General features: G+C 36.6%; 1 protein-coding gene across 1 annotated transcript in view; it reads left to right on the forward strand.

The window, feature by feature from the left end:
* Nucleotides 1-22,526, forward strand: part of MS3_00002610 (uncharacterized protein) — a 42,203-nt gene that overhangs the window by 1,696 nt on the left and 17,981 nt on the right. The window contains exons 2-8 of the mRNA XM_051210210.1: nt 783-1,264; nt 3,981-4,210; nt 8,142-8,426; nt 9,959-10,205; nt 11,388-11,732; nt 12,581-12,862; nt 13,896-14,276. Coding sequence (XP_051070181.1) covers nt 4,161-4,210; nt 8,142-8,426; nt 9,959-10,205; nt 11,388-11,732; nt 12,581-12,862; nt 13,896-14,276 — 1,590 coding nt within the window. The 5' untranslated portion in view covers nt 783-1,264; nt 3,981-4,160. The remainder of the gene's footprint in view (nt 1-782; nt 1,265-3,980; nt 4,211-8,141; nt 8,427-9,958; nt 10,206-11,387; nt 11,733-12,580; nt 12,863-13,895; nt 14,277-22,526) is intronic.

Below are 22,526 nucleotides of genomic sequence, written 5' to 3' on the forward strand. Positions count from 1 at the left end.
ATCAAAGATACGGTTTGTAAAAGTATTAGTTGATCAGATAAGAAGGTTATAAAGAGTCCAGAGACTTGGAATCCAAAGAATAAAAAAGAGGAGATGCACCTGCGCCATTGGAACTGATTTTGAGTTATGTCATTCTACGTTCCTAACCACTGATTGCGATAATCACGTAAATCTCAACCAGGTAGTCTACGCCCATCAACATGGCTTATTACAATAGTAGCTTATGTCAACGACTGATGCCACGCCTTAGTTTGCTAGCTTCTAGCTTTACTCTAACCTACTTCGACACCAGACAATATCACCCGTCGACATAAGTAGTGGTTGGGCACATATAACACATATCCGAGCCACCTCACTTGGGGAAGATTTATGACTACACTAATTTTATACTGTTCGTTTCATTTCTAAACTTTAGTCTCACAAAGACAACAGTTTTCAACCATAATCCTAATATCTGAGTAATAAAGACAGTCCCAAAGTGGGAAATGGCATTCGTTAGTGTAGAAAAGTGTATGGACTTGATTTAGTAAGTCAGTGCATCTTAAATGCCAAACGTCACATTGAGAACTAGATGTTCTGTTTCTTATTTCCTTATATGATCAATGAGAAGTGTTAAATTGGAATGAACACCCATTTGGGCGTCTACAGTCTCCTAAATCTTGGTCAGAAATGAGATCTATCATCCAATAAACTACATTTTTGCAAATGAATTGAGTGGTTTACCGATAGCCGATTTGTTTTTGGAATTTTGAGTCTGTTTACTTTTTGGTCATTAATATTAGATTGCCGAAGCTAAAAATTGGTCTGGTTTGGACAAACTCAAGAAAGATTATCACCATTGGTTGACGGAAACTGGACAAGAGGAGAAAGCTGGTGATTTACGTCAAAAAGATGGTGATTTTAATGGTGCAATAACATTATATCTTCGTGCTGGCGTACCTGGTAAAGCCGCACGTTTAGCATTAACTGAACCAGAAATTTCATCAGATAGAGTACTGGTGGAAAGAATCATTATGGTACGCTTGGAAAAGTTTTGGGCATGGTGCATATATAATGTCTTTCCTTTTTTAATATCTGTTTAGGTGTAAAAAACTAACAGCATATCTTAATGAAGTATTATACTTGAACTTGTTAAATGTATGTAGCGGCTCAAAAGGTTGGTGATCTAGTCAATATCACTATCAGTAGTGGAGAGTTGTCTTAACGGAGGACAAAGGGAAGTTTTTCGATTTAACACTATAGTCTAGGAAGGTTATCATTTGAGGTGGGTAACATTTGATATTCATGAATGAAGGTTGTTATTTGTGTTCTCTTGATGTCAAGAGAAGTTTGTCTTGAAGTAAACACAGCGACCCACTATCTACAAGTGACCACCTCATATCTCTTTAAGTTGAGCTATGAAATTCGACAATAATAACTAGGTTTCAAATTACCGTATACCGTGCTTCAGTATCATTTTTTGATAGGCATGTATCAGTTTCATACTTAAATACACTAGAAAATTAGGTATCTTTTGTACTACTCGAAACTAAGCCAAATTAGGTATCGTGTATAATCAGTTCAACTTCATTTACTGGTATTATAAACTGCTTTAAGTCTTTTGTTACTTTGAATTAGTTTTGATCCGTTAAATGCCATGCTAGATTTTTTTTAAGACACACAAAACTAGCGATGATTTTCAGCCGATCAATTATATTGGTGGACATATATGTACCGGCGAGACTATGATTTATGGACGAACCAATCACATATAAGAAAACAGGTCTCGTATTTTGGTGCGAAATTCACTCATCTATTTGGATAAATACAGTTTTAACATTATAGCTGATGTCGATTCGTGATGGAAACCCTAAATCTAATTTTTAACCTTAATCATCAACTGTAAATCATAATTCTAATTGTTCACACAGGTTTATAACCCTCATTTAGTCCTAGTTATTAGCTAAACACTCTCAAGGTCACGCTAGCGTCACTCAAAGGTCGTCCACAAATTATGATCTCACCTGTATGCCTGGTCGCACGTTGTAGCTGACTGACTGATTGACTGATAAAAGTATATACATATTGTTATATCCTAGCGAAGATTACATTACGAGTAACGTCTGAGACTTATTAATGGACTAATATTATTTATATATTCTTATGGTATAAATATTCAGTAGCTAGATTATGTATATTTATATTCCTCTTATTATAAGCTTTATTTTGACCTATATATTACTATTGTACGATTTACTGTTCTTAAGCTATGCTCAGTTTATTGACTACTGCCTCCCACGTTCACAGCGACTTTTTTGGCTTTATTGTGTATAAATGTTATTTCCTATTTTATGATGCGTTGCAGTCTGTTTGATTGATATATAAACCCAGTATGTCTGAGATAAATGATTCAATTCCATTCGCATAGTGGTAGCTGGTATTTGTGTTCTGAACTCAAGTGGACGGGTTAGGCGGACATAGGATCAATGAGGACATTAGGTTGCTCATACTGGTCGGACGTCATTGGTTTGGCACAGTGCTAAGATTGTATAAGTCGTATTTTGATTGGTGGATAAATCATGTGACAAAAAGCTGGACAAAGTTATAATACATATATCTGTAATAACTATGATGCACAAGTGTCAATTATCCTTAATTAACATTCAGTAGTATACTGTTGCCAATATGATTGGTAATTTCATTTTAAATTTATGATATTTGAAGAATAATAAATTTCTCTAGTGACAACTTATAACATTGAAGTGGACCATATACACAAAAATATTGATAATAATTGACATTTTGGTTAGTTTTGTCGTATTTTACATTGTACAGGAACTAAAGACTTGTCAAAGAAGTCAATCATTGAAACAAAAGAGATAAAGTATAAGATGATAATATGTTTAGTGCCGTTTTGGAAAACATCAAAGAATTATACAACTATGACGACGTGATCAACTCAAAATTGTGTTAATTCAAGTGTTTACAGATTAATTTCGTGATAATTTAGGGATTTCACCGTTAGGAAGTTTATGATTTAGGCAATGAATTATCATGGTTAGGTCATTAACTAGCTACTTCACTCTGTAATAGTGCTGTGGTGAATGAGAACACCATTGAGGACAATTGAATGTACTTACTTTTCCTTTATGTATGTCGAGGTCTACTGATGCAGAGGCTGCTGCTACACTAGTTGTCTTCATCCGCATTTGTTCGTGTGTATGACATATAAGGGTCAGGTCATTTGCGAAGTTGAAATCTAATTGGTTCCGAGCTGTCCATTGTATTCCGTGTTTCCTCACCAATGTCCAGGTTCCTCATAATCCAATCAACCACCAGGAGAAAGACGAAGAGAGGGAGAGAGGATATAAGTAATGGCTACTATTTAAAAAATTCATCAGTTCATGGATAGGATATGTGTCTGCTAATTTGTAGAGCATCTGCTTCCCAATGTCCAATATACGTGCAACATATGCAGCATTTTTCCGTTCATTTCATAAAAAGTATCTTTTTAGTTTCTATTTGTATTATCCGTTGATATTATAAACTGCAGTCGATTAGTCTCTTGGTATATATGCAACCTTAGAGGGTAGCATCGGTATTTCTGCATGATTCACAAGTTTTTATTAAAGTTGGATCATGTCTAGCAATGGAATCCAGGATTCACGCTTTATCCTATATGGGACGTGTCAACTGGATGTACGTACATCCCAGTGTGGATAATCACTCAGGAAAACGCCAACACATATCAATCAAATTCACCTCCTTTGTACAAGTCAATTACTATCTGTACTCAGTAGCTCAACTGGTTAGCCATTTGAAACAAAGGGTACTCGGTTCGAGTCGTAGTATAAACATCAACAATGGGACGCCGGGACTCTCATCTGACGAGTCCCAAATAGGAGAGAATGCGTGTCCTGAATCCTATTGTTAGCCACCACCGGACTTCAAACAAAATCCTTTTAATTTCCCCTTTTTTTATATGAAATTCTTAAAAAAAGTCATTAACTCAATGCGAACTGTATGAAAAAGTTGGTGAACTATATCAAAGTTTAGGTCAATCAGAGAATGCACTGCGTTGTTATCGTCAAGGTAATTGTTATCAAAAAGCAATCGAATTAGCTAGAATATCTTTTCCATCAAATATATTACAATTAGAAGAGGAATGGGGTGATTATTTAATGACAAAACAACAAATGGATAATGCAATTAACCATTTCATTGAAGCTGGGTAAGTAAGTATTTGATAATTCATAACAGTTCTTAATAATCACAGGTAAATCTCATGATAGGGAAACTACTACGCAAGTTTGTGCTGCTGCTGATGTCGTTCAGAAGAACGATGAAAGCCCCACGACCAAACCATTCAGCTCATAGAACAAAACTCCATCAAAATCATCCACCTGAGCTACAAATCTTCCTCATCATCTCAAAACTACTACGCATCACTGAGATCTTATTATTCAGTGATGTTATATAGAAATATCCGTAAAAATGGATCAAATTAAAACAATATAAAATTATTAATATAGTGAAACATGAAAATTGATATTGGAATTTCAGAAAAAAGAACGGCATTTAATATTAATCTCAGTCTGTTGTCTCAGTGATTTAACGAACGTGACTATACCCATTGATTGATATTAAATTCAAAATTAATTTACATAGGAATATCGCTGCTAAATTTTAGTGTTCAAGAATGAATTTCATTTATGTTTTAAAGAATTTTAAAGTGCTTAATACATAGTGGTCTTGAATGCTGTTAGAGATATGAGGGTGGTTATCACTTCCTGGTTACACACAACATGGAAGGGTTCTTCTAGAGGTATCTGAAAAATAAATTGGATTAAAGGTGGTCTTGATGACTTGAGAACGTGACCGCAGTGCCAAAGGGACAACTGCTTGAGGTCAGTCACACACGACCTTCCTGTGAGTAATTTTCGTGTTAGCTCCGTACATGTTGAAACCTTACCGCCCAAGACGGATATCCGTGGGATAAGGCGAGGTGTGCATTTTTAGGGTCGACCTTTTCTAACCCCACCCCTCCTTGTGGGAAAGCAGCATCTCTGTTATGCTGGTTGTCTAAAGGAAACACCTTACTACCGTCACACCTCTGTACAATCAGCAGTACGACTTCGCCCTCGGACCTTGGGCTTGCTACTTTTATTGTTACCGCTCTTCAACCGACCTGTCTGGTATGGTAGGACCTTGAAGAACGATTGCTCCAGCCAGTATAGCTCTATTGGTTCATCACGATAAGTAAGCCCGACCATCACGTCAAGGTAGTAGCAACTAATTTTTTCTCCCTGCATAATATCTCTATATGCAATCTTTCTTTTATATATTACTACTATTGAATTGACTACTTCTATGAATTTGGTGTTCATTTTGTTGTACTAGTGGTGTGGCAATTCGGACCGATGCATATATATGCCTGGTCCTACGTTTTAGCTGACTGACTTAATACATAGATTAATTTGCTGACTGTAGCTAATCATACTCTTCAGATGAAATTAAAAGATATAGACATTTCGCAATAAAGAATGAAACAATACCAGTAAGAAACTGTTCAAAATTTAATTTATTACATTGATAAGATAACAATGGTAACTCTGATTAGTGGCTAGTTAGTTTCACTAATAAATGAACTATGTGTTAATATGAATAGTTGAATTCATGAGTCAATCTAAGCTAGATCATCATTGAAAACCTGGAATCATTGGAATGCCATTTCGTCCTAGTATGGGGAACTCCACATCAGTGTGCATGTGAATAACTTGATTAGAAATGTTCCGAAATTTTGTATATTCTCCCAGCACAACATGGTATCAAAGTTCATGAGAAGCTAACAATGTATAGAAAGAGTATATTACTTTACTTTTGTTTCTTAAGGATAAACTTCCTAAGTTTATGTTAGGTCCCGATAAACATAATGAATGGTAACTTTGGGATCCTTTTATGGATCAACACTAAAAGTATATTTTTATCGTATATTTGTTGAATAACTATACTATCCATATTCATGTTTCTCTTATTATAAGCTTTATTTTGACTTATGAACTGTTAATATACAATTTACCATTCTTGAGTTATTCCCTGTCTATTCATTACTACCTCGCACATTCACAGCCACTTTTTGGTTAGATCTTGTACAAATGTTATGGTATGATGTGGTCTGTTTGTTTTGTATATAAACTCAGTATGTTTGAAATATAAGGGTTCATATTGCAGAGGCTGAGACTGGTATTCTGGACTTAACTGGCTGGACTAGGCGGAAAGCAGGACCAATCAATAATCTAGGCTGCTCGTACGGGTTTTACGCGTCCTTGGTCCGATCGATAAGTAATTGCCCTCTAATCGGCGGTCACAAGTTATAACATTTATGAGATGTAGTATTGAATATGACTACAAATGTAAACATGAACCCATGATTCTGAGAAATCTCATCAGTGAGATCTTTTTTAGTCATGTGTTTATTTTTAGAATTAGTCTGATGATATTCCATTGAATAATAATTCCTCAGAATAGTTACTTACTTTCTACAAAGAAGATTGAACAATTTGATAAGTCTTGGGAATTGAACGCTATATTCGTTTCCTAAGCTATCCTGGTAACCCGCAAGCTAGAACTACACAGCGACGCGAAACACCAGAGAGAAGACGCTAAGTATGAGAGAAATACTTTACTCCAAGGTTCGTTTTTGTACAGAAAACATGGATATTTATAGATATTAACGTTTGTTAAATCAACACCATATTTCGGCCAATCCGTTAACGACATATTATGCTACTGACCAATAGTAGCACGCCACGTTGGAATTCTAGAATGCTCCGTCATGCTCTAATTGGCTAGGACTCTTCGGCTCCTTTTGGCCCTCTGGAGGCTTCATTGAAGTTCTCCGAAAGCCGACTCAGTACAACTAACATCTGAAAAACATAGTCTTTCCTAGCAAATAAAACAACTATTGAAAACCAAGTATGTGCAAAACAAAATTTATCAGCTTTCTAAAATAAGATCAATTTCAGTACAACAAATTTTGATAGGGTTTACATTATATGACTGGAACTGAGATTTTGTCGTCACTAGACTGAATACTCTATCAATAGGCTATAAACGAACTGGATCATGTCTTAGAAGATAAAAGAATCATGACGAAAATCGAAGAACTTGAGTGTAGGATAGACAAAAATTTATCTAATGCAATTACAATCAGCTTACACTTAATAAGTCTAGAGTAAGAATCAATGGTAAGGAAGAAGTTACATACTTAATAGTAAGATAGGTATCAGCGACTAATCATTAGCCACACATCAAAAACAATGTCAGTTTTAGCGTATATCGCACTTCTCCCAAGTTGTTTTTTTTTATGAGCACAATGTTATATACTTGGCAATTGACAGAGATGAATGTATTATTCAGGCTTTAGGATCCCCCCCAGTTTATGACAGAATCACGTATCTCTGCATTTTAGTAGCTTTCAGGCTTGAAACCTTGTTATTCATGGAGTATGATAATAACTGAAGTATAGTTAGGCTTAAAACGACTGTGTTGTATACATTTGGTAGATGGATCAAGCATATTTTTTGCATATACTGATTTCCTTTAGGCAAATTTAGCATTCAACAAGTTTGACTTGTAATTTAACTATTATTTCCCTCCACCTCAAACCGAAGGACGTTGTTTTCTTAGGGGCCATACCCCGAGCCTTTGACCTAAAGGTCTAATCCGCATGGCAGTTGAGCAAAGTAAGGAGATGCAGTCACATGATAGTCGGTGACCAACAATAAGTTCGTACACTATCTGCCCCCTAAGGATTCTGGAGCTAATGAGTACCATTGGTTTGTAATGAGGATTTTTCAACTCCCATAGATGGATCCTCCATACCCACCAACCCGGTTAAAGCGTCGAACATTAGCTTTTCGTCCTCTCAATTTCATAAACAACACCCGCGCCACAAGAAGGCTGGGGTAGGTCTTCCCTGACAATGGCTGTATACTCGTGACCATATGAGAGTATTTCTATAGGAAGAGCTGACTCTCCTCACTTTCGGCTGTATCTGGACATTTAGGAGTATCCGAAGAGAATTTATTCCAAAGAATACTCTTAATGTTTTAATATGATGTAGATTTTGTTTCATAATTATAAATTTATTTCTATTTCAGTGCATACATTAAAGCTACTGATGCAGCTATCAATTCTTGTCAATGGACAAAAGCTTCTCATATATTGAATTCAATGGAAAGTAAAAAATCCTCTGAACAATTATCACCATATTTTCTTAAACTTGCTCAACATTATATTGGATGTCGTGAATACAATGCAGCAGAACAAGCATTTATTAAAGCGAATCAATCAAAATTAGCTATTAATATGTATATTTCAATAGGAATGTGGGAAAAAGCACATCAACTCGCATCTTCAATTATGGATCAAACAGAATTAACTAAGTAAATATGTTCATTTTAATGATTTAATAGTAAACTATGAATTCTTATAAGCAGACGTGATAGTTGCTAGCAATGGAATCCAGCAAGCACGTTTCTCCCTATTTGGGACTGATCAGCTGGATGTATCTGCGTCCCAGAGTTGATGTTTTTTTTGGGGGGGGATTCGAACCCAGTACCATTCGTGCGTCCCGAATTTTACTGCTATCCACCATCATCTCTGCTTATAATGCTTGTGATTAATTGTTTATTTAATATATCCATGAAGTTACAGAAGAAACAATCTCTTAAAACGTAGTCAGTAAAGGTGTTAGGTAGAATTGTTCCATTTTAATTTTTGAAAGAATTTATTTCATAAATTTATTACAAGTGGTCAGTTGGGTTGTTAAAGAGCGGTCACTAACTTCTGGTCTGAGCCATATTGGCAGATGCAGACTACTTGGTTGGGGGCCGCTGTGACTATCGCATCCAATGGTTGGAAACTCTTTGTGACATGGCTCAGAATCGATCAAAATGGCTTAGGTGTGCACACTCCCTGTCTTCCCTTAAACTATGAGATTAGAATCGTTCCATATCTTTCTTTCTATCAACTAATATTTTCTTCCTGTACGATATCCTTAAACACAATCTTTCTTACATAAATTACCATCATTGAATTAACTACTTCTATGAATTTAGTGTTCATCTTGCTGTGCTAATGAGGTATGGCAACTTGGACCAATACATATATGTGCTTGGTCCTACGTTGTAGCTGACTGACTGACTGAGGTTATGATACTAACTGAATGATTTTTGATCATTCCCGATTTTTTGGTTGAAACAGAAGAGATTCTTAATTTTATTTGTCATAATATTAAAGTTTTGACCCTCTAGTGTAAAGCAACCGTTCTGTGTCCTATGATCTACAATAAATAGTCCGTTATTGTTTTTATGTGACTGGAACTATCTTAACGTTTATTCAAGTCTTTGGAATTGTCAATTTGTCTCAAAACACACCATAAGTACTTTTATAACCTCACATTACACAACAGTTTGTTGGCCAAGTCTCGGAAACTAACCAGTACCTTCAAACGTTTCAATATGATGAACGCTTATTTAGGAGAACCTGAAGACAGTTCACTACTTTATCGACCGATTTGTCATTTTTAAGTGGTACTCTGCATCTAATTTCAGTATTCCTCACTAGATTATCCCAATATCCTCGAGAGATGCTTCGAAGGGATCTATCGTCAAATATTAGTAACCTATGAATATCCTCTGTTTTAAAAGAGATCATTTTTTTCACACTGTTGACCTAAGATCGTACAGAGTGATTGAATTCACAATCTTTAAGCTTTATGACTACGCGATAATTGCATTTAGTCTACTTAGTTACTATCCAATAGATGAAAATTTCAATTACTGAACTGTTACTATGAATTAGGCCCTTATAAGTTGTTATGTTTTCTGCTTATTTTAGGGAATTACCCATTTTCATATCATTATTATTATCATCATCATCATTATCCTCCATTGTTCTGTTTCATCTTAACTAGTATGTATTTGTCACATGCTGAAGAATTTGAAAAAATTGGTAATTACAAAGAAGCCGAACGTTTATACTTAACTGTTAAAGAAACTGATCGAGCAATATCCATGTATAAAAATACACGTCAATATAGAGAGATGTTACGTTTAGTTAAACAATTTAATTCTGATTTATTGAATCAAACTTATTTACATTTAGCTGAACAATTTCAAAGTGAAGGCAATTTTAAACAAGCAGAACAGTATTATTTAGAGGTATGAGTGTGTAATTACATTTTTCTTACCGTTTATTAGCGGAGATATTACAAATAATTTAGTTAGAAATTGTTTATAAGTCTTCCCCGATTTGTGCCAAATTTGCTATGAGAGAAAAGAGGATACCTTAAGACACAGTGCTGAAAAAAAGTTGGTTTTTATAAGTGTTGACTCATGAGTTATTTATTTACTTACCGACGCTTGTTACCATTTGTGGAGGAGTATAGGCTGTCCATCATCATTCTCCATCGAACTCTGTCCTGGGCAATCCTTTCCTTGGTGTCTGTTTCCAATTCTCGATGTAATGTATTCCTTGGTATCCCTCTTTTCCGTTTCCCTTCAGGATTCCAATTAAGGGCTTGACTCACGATTCAGTTTGATAATGTCCGCAATGTATATATCCTATCCAATCATGAGTAGCTAGACTCAACTATTCTCTACTCATTGATGTTCACAAAGTTAGAACAACTCATTTACTGATTACACTTTCTTGTATTCGTCTTCGAGTCACAGTATTATTTTATCTGACCGTGTGGATTGGAGTAGATAGAGAGAGGAACTAAAAAAATTGCAACGGATTGTTCAGTTATAACAATGGATAGAACATTTACAGTATCTGATAGATCATTCCAGAATTATTATCAGAGAGAATTGTTGATGGCTCCGTAAAAACACTAATAAACAAGCAAAAAGTACTATGAGCTGATGGTAAATGTGGTTTTGAGAGACAGATACACTTAAAAACATCAGAGAAACAGCCTACTGTTTGGTCTTTGTGTAAAACTCTTCAGTAGTGCCTAATCGAAACTACAAAAATGTCGTTTTTCATAATTTGTAAGTTGCAACTGAATTGCCTTCTATGTTCAGTAGTTCCATAATATAATAACCAATATCTAAGTACTTTTGAGAATATGAATCCTTCCACAGTCCAAATAAGATACAAGATATACAAAGCCATAAGGCTGTATGATCATTTTCAAAGTGCAGATATAAACGAAAGATCCATAGAGATTTTTTTACACAAAGACACCAATCATAGAAATCCTTCACAGACAAATTAAATTACTGTCCATTACTTATGTGATGACTATAAGTCTTCGGGATATTTTGGATCTAAACTTTAGATATTTTGATTGCTTACTAAGTAAATTTTATTGTTTTCTGTTTTAAAAATTATTCCAGGCTAAAGATTGGAAATCAGCTGTAAGTATGTATCGTACAATTGATCGATGGGAAGATGCTTATCGTGTTGCATCAAGTTGTACAGAACAACCGGAATTACGCAAACAAGTAGCATATTTATGGGCAAAACATTTAGGTGGTGAATCAGCAGTACGTTTGTTAACACGTTTACGTTTAATAGAAAATGCTATTGATTATGCAACAGAACATTGTGCATTCGATTTTGCGTTTGAATTAGCTCAATCTGGTTCTTGCACTGAACGCTTACCGGAAGTTCATAATAAATATGCAATGTTCTTGGAAGATGAGGGAAAATTTACGGAAGCTGAAGAGCAGTTTATGAAGGTGATATCTTTTCAGAAAAAATAAATGTTTTTTTTTAATATATTTGTAATGTTAAACTAGAGCATAGTGACAAGACAAATAAATTCGCGATGGCAAGTTCAAGATCACGGGGTACATTCAAACTAAAAATGTCTAGTTTATACAAGTTTATGTGTAATTTTTGAGAAAAAGTCATTATCTACAAACCATAAATTTGTCATAAACAGGCATACGATGTGATTTTGGTCAACAAACGACTATGGATCCTTATGAAGATAAGTTAGAAAGAAGATAAATTTTGTAAGTTGGTTGTTGAAGGTAATCGATAAGAAGCCCTGCTCAACCTAGATTTGGTAATAGTCAGCAAGGAGTATTTTTAATCTTTAGGGAACTGATGCTCTCTATCATGGGATTCACCAAAAAGCATCAATTCCTTCAAGATTACTGATACATCTTGTTGACGAGTGCCAAATAGCATGAAACCTAAGTTGAGCAGAATTTCCTATCGACAGCCTGAAACCACCACCCTACATCTTAGCATAGTGGACGCGATATTGAGTTACCTAGACCAATGGCCGTATTGCAACTTGATCGATAAAATTTGTTCTACATTAAGAATCACTAGACATACATGAGATTGGTCACCATTCATTGATCAATCAATTCTAGATAAGAAGATCAAATTTGTTAGTATAATTTCAGTGATCGTTCACTATCGTTTATTTGACATAAAACTGATCACTCTTTTGCATGATTAATTGGGACTTACAACTATAGAAACTGATAAGAATTTATTATAACCAGTATTTTTCTTTCATAGATCTGTGTTTTAATGTAATTCAATTTTCGTAACTTTATTCATTTATTAGGCAGGTAAACCTAGAGAAGCAGTACTTATGTATGTTCACAATCAAGACTGGGATTCAGCTGCACGTGTTGCTAGTGAACATGATCCAGATAGTATAAATGATGTATTGCTTGGACAAGCTAGATTAGCATTTGGAGAAAAAGAATTCGCTCAAGCTGAAGCACTTCTCTTAAGAGCTCAACGTCCTGATATGGCAGTACGTGTATATCGTGAGGCAGGTATGTGGGAAGAAGCAATACGGGTAGCTGAAACATATTTGCCTAATCGAGCTGAAGAGCTAAAGGTAAGTTTATATTAATTCGTTGGTCATTACCCTCGTTTTTCTGTGCGTAAACTAACCTTAGAGTAAAACGTTCTTTTCATAATTCATGCCTTTTCTCTTGTGTTCAAGTTTCTTCATAGATCTAATCTGGGGTTATTAGAAGAGGCTAGGAAATAGGATCGCATGTTTGTTTGGAAAACTTATTAACAATATATTAATGCTTACTCGTCTTGACGTGAATTGTTCGTTAAGGATAGATCAATCAGGATTGAATCCTTGTTTGTTTGAATGGGTTTTATTTATTGAGAACTCTTATTATAATGTATTTATCGGTGAATAAGCATTTCTATCGTGTATGAATGTTTAAGTAGATTTGGATACAATCACCAACCTGTTTTCTACTAATACTATTTCGAACGCAAGTGTGAAGTAACAGATTCCTAGATTAGCCTATCTCTATGCTTATCAGACAATAAGGGACATATTCAGGAGAAGGTGTGTTCCTCAAATAAAAGCATGAGAATTAAGTCGAACCACTTACTCAATATAAATCATGGAATATTGTCTCATCAAGATAGAATATTAGTTATGAAATGAAGTGAATTCAACAGTGTATTTTGAAATTATGCCAACTGTCCATAATAAACTGGAATTTAAAAATATAGGTTACAAAGAAGACCACATGATAAAATAATAATAATATTGCAAAAATCATGAAAAAATTCCACTTAACTATTGAAATAAGAATAAAACTGAATAGAATATGAAGTTTATTGTGTCAAAGATATGACATACTTTACCGAACAAAATCATTTAAGTAGATGAGAGATGTCTGAACTACTGACTAGTGATAATAAGTAGTGTAAAACAACTCACATAAAATATGCAAGTAAAGAAGTAAAGCATATAGTAGGTGATAAAGAGATACACCTTTGAATGGAAACTCGATTTCTCCTCATAAAGCTTTAGTTAAGTCTTATCTGTTAAAATGACATATGATTTAAAATGGTAGCTTTTCATATTTTTTAACAATAATACACTTTAAACTTAAAAGGAAGAACTACGCGAAGAAAGAATGCATGCAATAACGGGTGGACCAAGATTATCCAATCGTAAACAATCTACTGATGATCGAAACACATCATATTCAGCAATCAATGAGTTAAAAAATTCAACTACAAATACTTATTTTATACAAGCAAGAAATTATGAATCCAATGGGGAATATTTACGTGCAGTTGAATATTATTTAAAAATTACTCCTAATACAAATTCTGTGGATAATAATTCAAATGATTCAATTAAACAATCTATTACACCAGAATTATGTGAAAATGCTTGGTTACATGCTGCTAGTTTAGCAGTGAAATTTTTACCAACTGATAGTTCAGTTAAAGTGACTGAATTAGTAGCTTCACGTTTAGCATCAATTCAAGTAAGTAATTTATAAGAATATTATTGATTATTTGAATGAGACGATCATTTATGAATAATCTTTGATGAACACTTAAGTAACCTTCAGAAAATTCACCAACCTACTAAGATCTAAAATGTGTTATAAATGAGTGTAAGAAATCAGAATCGTGGCTCCGCCTAGAGTTCCTCTGGGGCTGTTGTCCGGAGAAGAGTTGAGTATGGGGTTACCTACCCTATCCTGTAAAACTAACTCGCTAAAAAAAACGCTAACCACAAAAGGTAATTCAAACCACTTAAACTCTGCCCTAGGAGTTAGAAAGTCTTCATTTAGAAGAGTTATGACACCTCATGGTGAAAGCCGAGCTCCTTCAGAAGTCACGAGGTTAATACCCCTTCTGATAACCAGATCAACCATTAATTTAGGTACATGGAATGCTCATACAATGTCGGAGACCGAGAGAGCTATCCTAATTGCTGCAGAAATGAAAATACACAACCTGGAAGTGCTTGGAATCAGTAAAACACATTGGATACAGGTTGAACAACAAAGACTAGCTTCAGAGAAGCTTTGGACAACATCGCAAAAGTTCAATACGAACTTTCTTCGGGATACTGACAAACTCAACAAATTCAGGATAGTCCTCAGCAATAGATTCCAGGCCTTTCACAATCTACTCTATGGAGAGGGAACTACTATGGAAAGCAACTGAAAATGGATCAAGAAGGCAATCACTTCTACATGCCTTGAGGTTCTGGGTCACAAGAAGCACCAGCACAAGGAATGGATCACTGCTGATAAACTAGATAAGATTCAAGAAAGGAGGAACAAGAAGGCAGCAATCAATACCCGCCGAAAAAGAGCACAGAAAGTCGAGGCACAAGCTGAAAACACAGAAGTAATTGAAGAGGAGCATTAGAACTAACAAACGTAAATATTTGGAAGATTTAGCAACGACGGCGGAAAAGGCTGCAAGAGAAGGAAACATGAGACAACAGTATGATACAAAAAAGAAACTCGCTGGGAATTATCGCAAACCAGAACGACCAGTGAAAAGCAAGGAAGGAAAAGTAATTACCAACTTTGAAGAACAGTGAAACATGTGGGTAGAACACTTCAAAGAACTCTTGAATCGACCAGCCCCACTCAACCCACAAAACATTGAAGTAGCACCCACGGACCTCCCAATCGATGTTGGCTCACCAACAATTGCAGAGATCAACATGGCCATCAGACAAATCAAGAGCGGCAAAGCAGCGGAACCAGACAACATTTCAGGAAAGGCACTGAAAGCAGACGTAGCAGTAACTGCAGAGATACTCCATATTCTCTTCAGCAAGATTCGATATGAAGAACAAGTACCAACAAAATGGAAAGAAGGACACCTGATCAAAATACCAAAGAAAGGAGATCTAAGCAAGTGTGAGAGCTATAGAGACATCACTCTTCTCTCAATACCAGGAAGTCTTCAACAGGGTATTGTTAAACAGAATGAAGGACTCCATAGACAGTCAGTCAGTCAGTCAGCTACAACGTAGGACCAGGCACATATATGCATCGGTCCAGGTTGCCATACCTCATTAACACAACAAGATGAACACCGGATTCATAGGAGTGCTTAGGTTAAAGGTGGTAATATATAGGAGAAAGATTGCATATAAGAATACATTACAGGAAGAGAGAATTAGTTAGTAGAAAGAAAGATATGAAGCAATTTTAATCTCTTAGTTTAAGGGAAGACAGAGAGTGTATACACCGACGCCATTGTGATCGATTCTGAGCCATGTCACACACAGTCTCCAACCATCGGTTACGAAAGTCACGCGGACCCCAACCAACTAGTCTGCATCTACCAACATGGCTCAGATTAGAGGTTAGTATCTTCAAGCACTGATGCCACGTATTGGTTTGGCCGCCCCTAATTCTCTTGCAACCATTTCCAACACCGGTTAGCATTGCACGTCGTGATAATCAGTGTTCAGGCATACGCAACACGTAGCCTAACCATCTCAGTCGATGAAGATTCACAAACTCATCAAGTGACTTACCATCATTCCCTAATACCCTGCCTCGAACCTCACTATTACTTACCCGGTGATCCCAGCAGACGCCAGCAATATTTCTGAGGCATCTGTGGTCAAATACTAGTAGCTTACGAGTGTCTTCTACTCTTAAAGGCCATGTTTTGCTGCCGTAAATTAAAACAGAACGGACTGCTGCGCAGTATACTCGTCGTTTTATTGATAGACGGATATCTCGCCTTCGCCATAGGTGACGTAAGTTGGCAAAAGCCAAACGAGCTTTTCGAATCCGTGCTGAGATTTCGTCAGAAACCAACCCATTAGGACTGATCAGACTTCCAAGATAAGTGAAGTTGTTGACATGTTCGACTACTTCACTCCCTATCCTTAGTTTAGCTGTTGAAACAGGCCAATCCTGAAGCAAAAACTTGCATTTAGAGGGAGAGAAGCGTATTCCAAACATCCTGGCATTGTTGCTCAGTGCTACCAGAAGACTCTGCATTTTGTCAGCGTCTTCACCAATCAGGACTATATCATCTGCGTATTCTAAGTCGATAAGTGAACCTCCTGGAAGGAGATCAATACCCGAGAACTCAGTCGACGAGAAAGTTATTTCCATCAGTAGATCTATGATGAAGTTAAACAAAAATGGGGAAAGTGGACAGCCTTGACGGACACCACTTGAGGTTGCAAAAGTAGATGACAGTTCGCCATAAGCTCTGACTCGACTAGTAGTGTTCGAGTAAAGAGCCTTCACAAGGTTTATGTACTTCTGGGGTACGCCTTTCAATGACAGACAGTGCTACAGAATCTCGCGGTCTACCGAGTCAAATGCTGCTTTTAAGTCAAGAAAGACCACCATTGTCGGACGCCGATAAGTATGCCTATGTTCTAGAACTTGACGAATGGTGAATATGTGGTCGATGCAGCTACGACCAGCTCTGAAGGCAGCTTGAGTCTCTCGTGTTTGCAGTTCACGAGTCTTAGTTAGGCGTCTGATAATTATCGAGGCTAGTATTTTAGATACTATATTAGTTAAACTAATCCCTCTGTGGTTGTCACAAGATGATTTTGACCCTTTCTTATATATTGGGACGATTAGTGATTGCGACCAGTCAGATGGAATAACATCTTAGTCCCAGATCTTAGCTAAAATACTAGTCAACCTAACCGCTAAAATTGGACCACCATCCTTAAAGACTTCTGGAGCCAATCCATCTGGACCAGCTGCCCTTCCTCGTTTCAGATTAACTGTAGCCTTTTGAACTTCAGCGAGAGTTGGGGGACCTGCTTCAATGTTCCATTCACACTGTCTGGGAATGGAGGGTAGTTGTAGAGTAGCTGGAGGCCAGCTGAACTGTTCTCTGAAATGTTCCGCCCATCGTTCTAAACGTCTGGACTGGGAGTAGATGAGAGTATCGTCTTTTTCCATAGACGCCCAACTTCAAGACCAATAGGCTAGATTCCATAAGGATCGATCGTGTACCGACCAAATCGCAACACTACGGATCATTGTGGAACAATCAATTGAATGGAATCCACCACTCTACACCAACTTCACTGACTATGTGAAAGCATTTAATAGAGTGTACAGGACAACACTATGTAGGCTTCTTCGACACAACGGCATGCCTGAGAAGATAGTCAATATCATACGGAATTCCTACGATGGATTAAACTGCGAAATTGTGCATGGAGGACAGCTGATAGACTCGTTCGAAGTAACGACCGGTGTTAGGCAAGATTGCTTACTGTCAACTTTCCTCTTTCTCCTGGTGATCGACCGGATCATGAAGACGTCAACATCTGTGAGGAAGCATGGGATACAGTGGACATCTAGGATGCGGCTGAACTATCTAGACTTCGAAGATGATCTGGCTCTTCTATCACACACGCCAGAACAGATGCAGTAGAACACGACAAGTGTAGTAGCAGCTTCAGCAGCAGTAGATCTCAACACACACAAAGGGAAAAGATTCTCCGATGCAACACAACATGCACCAATCCAATCACAATTGATGGAGAAGCTTTGGAAGATTTAAAAACCTTTACATATATGGGCAGCATTATTGATGAACACGGTGGTTGTGATTGTTGTGTCCCGATGAAAATATACGTACAGTACACTGTTCGATTTGTTTTCTGTTTCGTGGGCGGTTTCTACGACAATCCCATGAACATTAAACATGGAATCTTCTTGTGAGCTGGATACGTCACTGTTTGTACAAGGTGTTTCAAGGATAATGGAGTTTGAATCCAATACCGGGCATGTTTCTGAAATGGAGAGTACTGGACCACCAGGCGGATCTTGAATGACTGCTGTTTCGTTTGAAGTACGGTTTATCGAGGATTCATGAAGGCTGCAGTCATTTCCCAGCTCACTGAGCAATTGAGAAATGAATCCATTCACTTCCATCGCATCTCCAAAGCATGACTGATCCAGCAGCTGCGTGCGTAATTCAACTAAGAACTCCAACTGTCGCTCCAATAGCAGCTGTAATCGATCAGAAGGGAGAGTCATTTTTTCTATCAGCACCGGTAATGAAAATTACTGTATGAATAATAACCAATGTCGTTCGGGGACAGTGATGACAAATCTGGATGCTGATTGCCCGAAATAATTAGACTGAATTTCGTCCAATTACAGAATGACTTTGGACCGTATTTTTTTCCCGTCGCCAATTGTTATATCTTGTGGCCGTCAATCGGAGAGCAGTGATTTATCGACCGGATCGAGGACGCATGATACACGTGCGAGCAGCCTAGAGTCCTGATTGATCCTGCTTCCCGCCTAGCCCAGCCAGTCAAGTCCAGAATATCAATCCGAGCCTCTGCGATATGAATCATGTATTTCAAACATACTTGGTTTACATACCAAACAAGTAGACCACAACGTACGATAAAATAGAAAATAACATTTGTATAAAATTTGGCCAAATGTGGCTGTGAATGAGGGAGGTAGTGGGTAATAAACAGGGAATAATTCAAGAATGGTAAATCGTATAATAATGGTTCATAAGTCAAAATAAAGTTTATAATAAGAGGAATATGAATATGAATAGTTTAGTTAATTAACAATTATACGATAAAAATATACGTATAGTGTTGGTCCACAAATAGATCCCCAAAAGATACCACTCATTATTCTTATCGGGACACAACATAGATGTAGATGTGAAGGCGCAGATCGGCAAACCAAAAGCAACATATCTACAATTGAAGAACATCTGGAACTCAAAACAACTGTCTGTCAACCAACACCAAAGTCAGAATTTTCAATACAAATGTCAAGGCAGTTCTACTATATGGGGTGGAAACATGGATAACTACGAAAGCCATCATGCCGAAGATACAAGTGTTTATTAACAGCTTCCCACGCAAAATACTTCGGATCCGTTGGCCAGACATTGTTAGCAACAACCTACTGTGTGAGAGAACAAACCAGATTCCGGCGGAGGAAGAAATTAGAAGGAATCGCTGTAAATGGATAAGATACATATTGAGTAAAGCACCCATCTGCGCCACAAGGCAAGCCCTCACTTTGCATACAATCTTGCCAGTATGTTCTTTCATTATTAGTTTACGTAAAAAAGGAAAAAAATCACTTTTTGTCCATGTTAATCAATTAAATTTGTACTAGTCAATCAGAAAATAAAATCTAAGATTTACTGCTGATAATATATCCATTGAAATTTGTTAGGACCCGAGAAACATTATGAATGGTACCTTGAGATCCTTCTATGGATCAATACTAAACGTATATTTCTGTTGTATAATTATTCAGTAACTAAACTGTGCATATTCATATTCTTCTTATTATAAACTTTATTTTGACTTATGAACTATTATTATACGTTTTACCATTCTTGAATTGTACCCAGTATAATAATTACTACCTCCCTCATTCACAGCCACATTTGGGTAGTTCTTGTACAAATGTTGTTTCCTATTTTTTTGGTACGTTGTGGTCTGTTTGATTGGTATATAAACTCAGTATGTTTGAAATATAATGATTCATATTGCAGAGACTTGGATTGGTATTCTGGACTTGACTGGCTGGGCTAGGCGGAAAGCAGGACCAATCAGAACTCTAGGCTGCTCACACGGGTTTACGCTTCATTGATCTGATCGATAATTCACTGCCCTCTAATCGGCGGCCACAAGTTTGACAACATATAGCTCTTTTGATTGATTTGTCAATGATGTCGTTAGAAGTTGACCATCAAAGTAGTTTGACTGATAGTAAAATGGAATATTCAAAAGTATTTACAATAAACCTCACGTTTCAATGTCAGTAGTACTTTTAGTAAAACTAAATGAATATAAAATGTGAACGTTTTGGTTAATGATGTGCTCTCTCTGCAATAAATAGCTTAATTGTTAAACTATTACTGTTATTCACAATATTCATCAAGACAGTCAGTAATAAGCAATATAGAACCTGAAATATATGTCCATCTGTTCAAATTGCTACATCACATCAATACGGCATGGTGTAATCAACACGATGAACACCGAAGTGTTAAGTCAGGGCTGGTGTAGGTGCAGAGCAGGACCAATCAGGACTCTAGGCTACTCGCACATGTTTTATGCGTCACTGGTTCGATCGATAATTCGTCGCTCTCTGATTGGCAGTATCGTTGCGTTATACAATAAACAGGGCACACAGGTTCACAAGTTATAACACGAAGTAGCAGAAGTTTTTGGATCACTGGTAGTAAAAAAAATACTAGTCACAGTGAAAATAATTTGACAAGAAAGTGTAAATTTGTGTAATATAATAATATAGTCTATGCTTAACAGGTATATTTTTAGAAAGGGTTTTGTGGAGATTGTAGTAATTTCAATAGTTCAGATCATGATTCGATTGAAGCTAGACCACCATGGAAAACCTGGAAGCACCGGACGGCCGTTTCGTCCTATTGTCTAACTTTAACTAATCCACGAAATTGAGCGACACATCCACTATTGTCATCAGTTAGTCACTATCTCACAACAGACGCGGTCGAACTCCACTGGTCACTGCTTATCACTAGGACTTCAGGAAATACCTGTTGAAGCCAGTTACTAGTGAGCATATGTTGATTAGTATCAGGAGGGTTTTCTATAGTGATCTAGCTTAAATTAACTCATGATCTCAACTATTGAGATATATTATTTACAAAATACATGACTAAATAAGAAGAAAGACAGCTCAGAGTAACTGACACAGTACAATACTACTTTTCTTAAACCAGTAGACTGGTTTGTTTTCATCAACTTCAAAAGAATTGAAATTGTCAATTAATTGGTCAATCATCTTTTCTTGTTTTCGCGCCAAAAGTGCTCATTTTCACCTTCATGTTGTATTTCTCCATCGGGAGAATCTTAAACGCAATTGGTCGGTTGTATCTTACCAAGGACAATTTTATACTGTATATATACGTTTGATTTGTACCTGTTGTTATTGCTCGTGCTTCTGGCTGCTTGCTGAATATATTTCCCCGTTTCGAACTTGGACTTCTCTCACTAGTTAGCGTGGCTGGGACGCATCAGAATAGCTAGCTTATTGGTCTTCGGTCACAGAGTCTTTGTTCCGTTCACAGACTAGGTGAAGTCTTAATTGCTTCAAACATAGCACATCTTATATAAGGCCAATTTACTAAATACTGTAAGACCAAAATTTTGACCAGATAACTTTGTAACCCATTTACTAAGTACGCGTTTATGAATTCGGTTTTGTGCCATAATCTTTTGAATGCAATGGACGTAATGATACTATATACCTGCACAAAAAGAAGTTCGAAGGCTATTTAAAAAAAGACTGCAAATTTACATGCCTAAAGGTTTCGTTTTTAAAAGTTTATCAGTATGATAATAATTCATAACATATTCATACCATATCATTAAATAATCATAGCCTTCGTAGAATATACAGGATGTGGGTAGTACTGGAATCCAGGACGAACATCTGTTTAGGACACCTCAGCTGAATGTATCCGGATCCAGGCTGATGTTTACTTCATGACTTGAACCCAATACTATTCGTTTTAGACTTCAACGCATAATTCATTTAGTTACTGAGTCCATGGTGTCATTCACTTGTATAACGGTACTCTAAAGGTACATTCAACTGATGAGTTCTAAATGGAATTAATAGTACGTCTTAAATTTAATTGCTTGCCATATTCCATCTATTTTATGTACAATTGTATCATAATAACTATACCGTTGCAATCAGCATAGGATGCACATATGTCAACAAAGATAA

Source organism: Schistosoma haematobium, chromosome ZW, assembly GCF_000699445.3.
Source record: "Schistosoma haematobium chromosome ZW, whole genome shotgun sequence".
In the NCBI taxonomy this organism is placed as follows: domain Eukaryota; kingdom Metazoa; phylum Platyhelminthes; class Trematoda; order Strigeidida; family Schistosomatidae; genus Schistosoma; species Schistosoma haematobium.